We start from the raw sequence: 8,382 nt of genomic DNA, 5'->3' as shown, positions 1-8,382 counted from the left end.
GAAATATTTTAACGATTATTTTTCAGAAGTGTTGAATGTATTGCTAGTTGTACATACAGGTACTAGGCAACGAGCACTATGACACACTTACACGGTCACGTTGCACAGGTGTAATGTGCACAAACGAGTCAGGTCACATTCCTTTTCACACACGGAAGCTCGACGCATTGCAAGGAGTTCATAGCTGTCGCTGAGGGATAACATTCAGCTATTCAGACTTAATCCGCTCTTTGAGTTTTGTTTGTTGAAGCTGATTCATTGTGATCGTGCGGGGACACATCGGGTCACGGACAGGAGGGGGACCCAGCCCCCGGAGCCCTAAAGGCGGCGGAGCGGAGATGTTTCTGGGGAACTTGTGAAAATATGAGCGCTCCTCACAGCCATGTGGACGGTGTTATTCTTTCTGAACCTGGGAGCTCTGCACTGTACAGGTATGCTTTTTTAAATGAGGATTATGAGTCCTTTAGTTGTTTTCTCCTGAACAATTATTTACGTTTTTATAACGATAAGTAGCAGCTCAAGTTATATGAAGTGTTACTTTGAATATGGCACCAAGTGAAATGTGCAGATTCAATCAATCATTGACTGAGCTGAAAAGAGAAGATATGATTTAGGGCCCAGGAGATGTTTGATGTGTACCCAATTCAAAGGGCTATCTTAACACAAAGTGTTTCATATCCTGCATTGGAAACATTACGCACATATTATTAAGTAACTAATTAATTTGTGGTGCCAGACTGCCAGGTATAAAACTAGCATTATGAATCTGATATTTGTTTTCTCCTATCCACTCTTTAACAATTATTGACATTTTTATAACAATAAGTAGCAGATCAAGTTATATGAAGTATTGCTTTGAATATGGCATCAAGTGAAATGTGCAGATTCAATAAATCGTTGACTTAGCTGAAAATAGAAAATATGATTTAGGGCTCAGGAGATGTTTGATGAGGGCTACCTTAACACAAAGTGTTACATATCCTGAATTGGAAATATTACGCAAATATTATTAAGACACATATTAATTTATGGTGCCTTTAAAGCCCCTGCAGGATTGCCATAGTTACACAAGTGATACAATAATGAAGAATTAATTGGTCAATATTAAATAAACATTATCTTTAATGATAACTATATAACTAATTAACATGTAATATGCACAAAGGTTCCAAGGCATTGATGAACTTACGCCTTCATATTTTATTGTGTTTCATAAGAAGCAAATAATATCACAGCACAACAATATGAGGTATTAACAAGTACTTTTATCATACTGTCAATACAAAAGGAAGTCTGCCTGGAAACTGGAAATATTCTGATGACAAACACAAGTCCATATGTGTCTCTTATCATTCTCAACCCTTTTCTCCTCAGTCTCCCGCTTTCCCCCCAGCCCAATCAATGTGACTTTCTCTTCAGTCAATCTGTGGAATGAGCTGCAATGGTTCCCAGGAAGTGGCACACCGGATGACACGCACTTTAAAGTGGAGTATGCCATGTAAGTAAAGTAAAGAAAATGTTGTTTATTTAACCGAAGTGGCCCTGAGAACACATGTATTGTCTTCAAGCTGCTTATACTTTAAGTTATTTCCTCGCTGGCCCATTACAGTAACTACGTTGGACTACCTGGTTAAACATTAAATCAATATCTTCATATACGCCGACCTTCAAGAAGTCTCAAGGGAATTTACAGACAAAAAGAAGCAGATAAAAGAGACGAAGACAAAAGAAAAAAAGTAACTAGATCTAACGAATGACTCGTGTGTGTAAGCTGAAGCTCTTCGCTTGAAGGGGGGACATGCACAAGGAAACCGACGTGATTTAAACTCACTCCCTTTGTATGTATTGGACTCAGTCATCGTCTGATCTCTGTGGGCCTGCTCTGTCTTCCCCCAGCTACGGGGACAGTGTCGAGGGCAGCAAGGGCAGCAGAGAGAACTGGAGGGCGGTGCGCCGGTGTACCAAGATAGTGCGGAGCCGGTGTGATCTGAGCGATGAGACGTGGGACCCGGAGGAGGGATACTACGCCAGGGTCCGCGCCGTGAGCCGGAGAGCGGTCTCCGCGTGGGCCTTGACGCGCTGGAGATTCGATCCAAAGACGGACAGTAAGTAAAAGTGAAATTCTGTCTGAAAATGACACAATGATGCAATCAATATTTTTTTTAACTGACCTCAAATTAAATATGTATTGCCCTATCTGCACAGCTAGTTTTGGGCCTCCACTGGTCTCTGTGGAAATAGAGGACAACAACGCCATCATCACTCTGATGGGACCAATGAGATATCAGCCTGATAACCACTCCCCAGCGATTTCCATGGCAACACTATACCCCCAGATGACCTACAACCTCTCCATTGAAAATCGCGGCACCACAGTGAGTACAAATATACACTACCGTTCAAAAGTTTGGGGTCACCCAGACAATTTTGTGTTTTCCATGAAAACTCACACTTTTATTTATAAAATGAATTGCAAAATGAATAGAGAATATAGTTGAGACAAGGTTAGAAATAATGATTTTTATTATAAATATTAATTTTGTTCTTCAAACTTTTTATAGTTTTATAGCTTCTCTCACCAGCACAACTGTTTTCAGCTGTGCTAACATAAAAAGGCTTTAAAGGGTTTTCTACCCCTCCGTTAGTCTTCTAAGGCGATAACACAATGTACCATTAGAACACTGGAGATGGACCTCCATACACCTATGTAGAGATTTCATTAAAAACCAGACATTTCCACCTAGAATAGTCATTTAGCACACAAACAATGTAGAGAGTGTATTTCTGATTAATTTAATGTTATCTTCATTGAAAAAAACTTGGCTTTTCTTTGAAAAATAAGGACATTTCTAAGTTTCTTTTTCTTTTTCTGAGTGACCCCAAACTTTTGAAGGGTAGTGTGTATATATGAAGGTTGTCCCGCCCTCCGGCACAGACAGGCTGTTAAACCAATCATCTGTGTGTCTGTAGCTCCACGTCCCAGTGGTCTCCAATTCGTACACGTATCGACTGATGGAGTACAACACAGAGTACTGCTTCTCCGCCAAGTCCAGATTCCAGTCCATGCCCGCCAAATGCCGGTCCTCAGCACGGCACTGCATAACCACGCCTCAAGGTACAACCATTAAGTGCATATGTGGGACAATTAGAATATGTTGCTCCCTTCTTGACAGGTAGACAGGAATGTGACTCAACATGGTGCCGAAGCCAAGGATAAAATTATTGTTTGTGCGTGAGACTTTTATTGTTGGTGAATCAGTTTGTACACCTCCAAATTGAAAAGACATTAAAAAAAGTCGGTTTTCGCTTGATAACTGTACATTTTAGATTATTTTCAAAGAGTTCAAATATGGTGTGCACATCGTACTTCGTGTATGCACATCTATGTTTGTATTTCCCTCCAGACCCTTTGATTGGCCAGCTGCAGATCGTGGTTGTGGGTATTGTTATTCCATCGGTGTGCATGTGTATGCTGGCGGTGGTTGGCTACTTCCTCTATCGCTACCTGATGGGGAAAGGACAGAAGAGCCCATATATACTGGTAAAGCATACACACGCTGGCAATTTAACTACTTTATTTTTCAATAAAGTACTCTTAAAAGTCAAGTTGAAAGGAAAAATGCCTTCTTAACCTTTTTTTAAACACCTCCACAGGTCCTATTGTGCACCTGTTTAAAGGAAATGGATACTTTATTTGTATTTTTAGATTTTTGAAGAAAAACATTCCTGTAAATGTGCCAGAGTTAGCCAAGAGGCTATTTTTCATCTGTAGTCCTGAAAGGCAGATGTCACAAAACAAACCTAAAAACAGAGATAAGATTACATATACAAGGTTTATACAATATAATGCTTTACGGCTGCACAAACAAGGAATATAGTGAGAATATTAATATACGTAGTATCCTCATTTAAAGACTCTTAGACATCGCCAACTGCGAACAAGATGTGCAACACAGAGATTCACACATATCAACATTAAATGATATTTTCTTCCTGTAAAACACTTCTGTTAGTACTCATACAGTTCTGATGAGGCCAATGCAGAAGTGCCACTCCTCCGATGCTAAACATCAGCCCAATGTATAGAAGTCTATGACTAAACTACCCCACTCCTCCCTTGAGCTTGATGTTTACTTTGTGAATTATCGTCCCATTTAGAGTAAAATAGTCGGTGAAGCTGGGTGAAGCTTTAGGACGTGGCTACTTTGTGATTGTCAAGGTTGCGACATACTAAACACGCCTTTGTTTTAGATGCTCAATCCAACACGGAGGATTTGCTTTAAATCCTTCTTGTCACTGTGCACCACTCAGATATCCAGTTTCACTGTCGAACACTCACAGTACAAACACTCAGAATGAGTTAATTTTCTTTTTACTGGGACTTTAATGTCATGAAAACTTGTGTGAAAAGGGTTAAAAGGGCACAAAGACTTTACTTGTCCTGACACACAGCGATAACATGTCCTCTGCGGCTCTGGACCCTTCACCAGGCTGGAAGTGTCGAACACAAAATGTGTGTGATAGGCAAAGTGGCATACAGTGATTTAGGGAGTATGTATCTTTTAATCTCTTAATTATTATCTTTATTTAAAGGAGGCCCATGTACAGTTAAAACATAAATGTCACCATGTGATGGTCTGTAGCAGAGTGCAGCTTCAGCTAATTTGCATCTGTAGACCCTTGACAGACCTTACAGCATAACACGTAATAAACAATGACAAATAGTACAGGATAATACACACAGTGCAAAGTTACAATGAATAAAAACATACTATTTAAAAGTAATTATTAAAAACCATTAAAAGTAAGTAATACACACCACTAAAATCAAGTAATAAAAACCATTAAAGGTAAGTAATACACACTATTAAAAGTAAGTAATACACACCACTAAAAGCAAGTAATAAAACCATTAAAGGTAAGTAATACACACTATTAAAAGTAAGTAATACACACCACTAAAAGCAAGTAATAAAACCATTAAAGGTAAGTAATACACACTATTAAAAGTAAGTAATAATAACCATTAAAAGCAATTAATATGAGTCAGAATAATTTTTCTCAATGAGTACAGCGCTGACCAGCTTTCAACTAATTTCTTTGATTATTTTTAAAAGTGCTGAGAGAGCTGCAGCCCTTCATCACGTCAAGCAGGGTGTTCCTCTCATTTGTGGCTTTTAATTGTTGTGTCTAATTAGTATGTGGCACATATATCACACAATTGTAACTCTTGTGTGTACTGTTTTGTTGTTTTTCTATTTAAGTTTCAAAAGCTAAAAGGTCAAACTTTTAATGCCGCTGTACCTCCTCTCTCAACCACCAGGAGGCGACTGCTTTTCATCCGCCCGTTCTGACGTTTCCCCCTGAGAACCCCAATCTCATCGTCATCACCATCATCAAGGAGGTTCACACGAAAACCGTCAAACCGGACCCCGGCCCACCGGGATACGCCTCCCAGAGGCCCGAGGAGCCCTGGGATGACCCGACTGTCGACTACGTGTTCGTTGGAGTTGCTCCCGAAACCGCTCCCGGAGGAGGAGGTGGGAATAACCTGAGAGGGGAAGACCAGAGACCCGCCGCCGGACACAGGGACGAGAAAGAAGAAGAGTGCGTCGTCGAGAAGCGAGCAGAGATGAGCACACCTACGCAAGAGAGGGCGTGGTTACTGGCGCAAACTCAGGCGTCGTTACTGGCAACCATGCGAGAGGAGGAGGAGGAGGTGGAGGAGGAGAGACAGTTTCCAGGTTTGTTTATAAGCACAACCCAACAAAGTGGCCTCTTCCGAATGCCTTCAAATCTACCGACGACGGAGAGGGAGATGGATGGAGGTGCAGAGAACAGATGTGAAAATGAGGAGATGCCTCTTCTTTCAGCGTATGCCAGTCAGCGCACCACAGACACGCCTCCCTCCCACTCGCACCCCTCAGATTTCTTACCCGATGACTACGGCGTTATGAGATTGGAGCACGGAACAGACGACGGTGATCATGAGGAGGAGGCAAATATTTGCATTGATTGGAATCCCGAGACCGGGAAACTCGTGCTGCCGCAGATGGACGGGTTGATGCCGGGAGAGAAAGGGGGAAAGGAGGAAGAGGAAGAGGAGGAGGTCGTTGAGTTGAGGTTGGAAAATGTGTTTGTCAGGCAAGGGTCCGAGGAAAAGGCAGAGGCCCAGAGAGAGATGGAGGCAGGTGGAGGAACGGGGTGGGAGGCGGATGACCTTTTGTCCAGATGGAACTTGGTCATCGCGATGGACCAGTAGATGATATTCATCAATAGATTTACCCCATTATACCACATTATTATTATTTTAAAACTCTTATTCTGCACTTATAAATGTACACTTCCATTTTTTGAAATTTTATTTTGAATAAATTCAAATTAATATATGGAAAGCAATATTTAGTAAAATATTCTTAAGAGCACTTAGTTGGGTTACTTTAATACTTTAATGTGAATGTTTCCGCTTTAATGTCATGACTTTATCTGACAAACAAATCACACTCATCAATGTCACACTGCGATCGACTCTGAAGGAAATTATCTGCGTCTTGAGCAAACTGTAGCTCACTAATCAATTCAGTTATTCGGGATAACCGAGACATCCAAAGTATTTTTCCTCTTTCTTTTTTTTTGGAGACGGATAATCTGTAATTTCGTGGCAATACGAAAAATGTGAAAAAAAGATTACGACTTGATGTATGGGACCAAAGTTTAATGAAGATAATCTGTGACCATACAGGTCCATATTTACCTGATATTGTCTAGCGGTAGCAGTTGTGGGTATTTTCAGGCTTCAGGCCCTGTTTCAGTCTCAGGATCATAACGTCATTATTTTCCCACTGTGTCCGTCTGTGAGTGCAGCATTCCCTTTTAATACAAATCCATCACTGCTGAATATGTTTTATGAAGGAAATACTAATGAAAAATACAGTATCTATCTTTGTGATTTAATGTGTTTATATATGAAGTCAAAACTACAGCATTTACTCTTTATTCTTTTTCTACTCAGTGTAGAGATTATAAAAATAATGAAGCGGCCTAAAAAAAAGAAAAAAACATTATTTTCTATCTTTTCTGTTTTTGTAGGATACTTTTTCTTTTGTTTTGAGCCAAGGTGTTCAGATGCTTGACAGGATTTTTTTCCGTTAATGCTGTCACATCTATAAGTTGCGCAACTGATTCTTCTGTACAGCGTTAACACAAGTGTAAAATATGTAGGTGATGAAAGCACATTTCATTAGCATTTTTTTGTTTGTTATTCAGAAAGAAAGCTACATAAATGATTTAATTATGTAATAATGGAGGAAAACATGAAGGTGTATACCGAAACATTATATGAAGGAAATTTTGTCTTTGACTGTCTTCCCTCAGCAGTTCCTGACATTGTGCTTTCTCATTGTCTCATTTGGGAACTTTTCGGAGAATGAAATACTGTAAAATCTCTTCCTGTTTACTGGTAATCTGCATGAACCTAAAGCTCCAGTACGGGGAATTTATAAAACTCTACGGGTACTTTTAGGTTCATGTACAACTCGGTGACGGGGTTGATGCCGTTTATGAAGATGTATCCATTTTGATCAAATAGTTTTACCATGGGGAAGAAGTTAATAATATGTTTTTCATAGTTTTGCATGTTGCAAGCCATACATATTGTAAATTATAATAAAGTGAACTTGTTAACTTTGCTGTTCTGCTTTTATATAAACTTTTAATAATTTGATAAAAGTTTAACATTTTCTCCTCGCTAGAGGTTTGTACCCTTATCAGCTTTTACATGTTCTCAGGACGAATCTAATCCAAAATATTCACACACGGATAATTTTTGTCTCCACAAGATGCAACAAGGTAATAGCGACATCAGCTGGTCAAATCGGGAACACCAATAATTACGTTTTCTGTAAAAAAATATAAGCAAGGACACTTGCTCATGTTCAAATTCATTTTCATTCATTACAAACACGTTTTTTTCGAATTTACAAATGTGATGTAAAACCACATGCAGTATAAAACATGTTCGGAGCCATATAGGTTCTTAAACTAAGCCCCAGCAGGGGGTCATTGCACCACAGCTGCAGCTCAATATTTACAAGCATTTAATATAATTTACATTTAAATCTATTTAAACTCATTTAAATGTATTTACATTTATTATAATTTACTTTATTTATTTTCCTTGCTTAGTAACGTCAAAGTCCCTTTAGGTGGCGCACTCTCGTTAACCGGTAGCTCTTCCATTCCTCCCAGTCCATCATGGCATCATCCTGCGTCGCTTCGACATTTAGTTGATTATATCACATATATTGATTTATTTAACGAGTTTTAGGAAATTGTCGACAGAAAAATACAGTGTATAAACAATTTATTTATTTTATTTTATTT

At 39.3% G+C, this 8,382-nt stretch overlaps 1 protein-coding gene across 1 annotated transcript; it reads left to right on the top strand.

Moving 5' to 3' along the window:
* The first annotated feature begins 80 nt into the window (after positions 1 to 80).
* il20ra (interleukin 20 receptor, alpha) lies at positions 81 to 7,683 on the top strand. Its single transcript, XM_056428610.1, has 7 exons — positions 81 to 431; positions 1,375 to 1,498; positions 1,897 to 2,105; positions 2,206 to 2,375; positions 2,971 to 3,115; positions 3,405 to 3,541; positions 5,324 to 7,683. Exons 1-7 carry the CDS (start codon positions 383 to 385, stop codon positions 6,260 to 6,262), a joined length of 1,773 nt encoding a protein of 590 aa, XP_056284585.1. The 5' UTR covers positions 81 to 382; the 3' UTR covers positions 6,263 to 7,683.
* The last annotated feature ends 699 nt before the right edge of the window (positions 7,684 to 8,382 follow it).

This window comes from Pseudoliparis swirei, chromosome 12, assembly GCF_029220125.1.
Source record: "Pseudoliparis swirei isolate HS2019 ecotype Mariana Trench chromosome 12, NWPU_hadal_v1, whole genome shotgun sequence".
NCBI classification, from domain to species: domain Eukaryota; kingdom Metazoa; phylum Chordata; class Actinopteri; order Perciformes; family Liparidae; genus Pseudoliparis; species Pseudoliparis swirei.
The sequence above is the reverse complement of the archived record's forward strand: the minus strand, read 5'-3'. Positions and strand labels throughout refer to the sequence as shown.

What these genes read in the sequence shown, in the direction of transcription:
- il20ra (XM_056428610.1), top strand. Translation starts at nt 383, where the DNA reads ATGTGGACGGTGTTATTCTTTCTGAACCTGGGAGCTCTGCACTGTACA. An exon ending in TTTAAAGTGGAGTATGCCAT is followed by an intron (nt 1,499 to 1,896) that starts GTAAGTAAAGTA and finishes GTCTTCCCCCAG; the next exon opens with CTACGGGGACAGTGTCGAGG. An exon ending in CTGCATAACCACGCCTCAAG is followed by an intron (nt 3,116 to 3,404) that starts GTACAACCATTA and finishes ATTTCCCTCCAG; the next exon opens with ACCCTTTGATTGGCCAGCTG.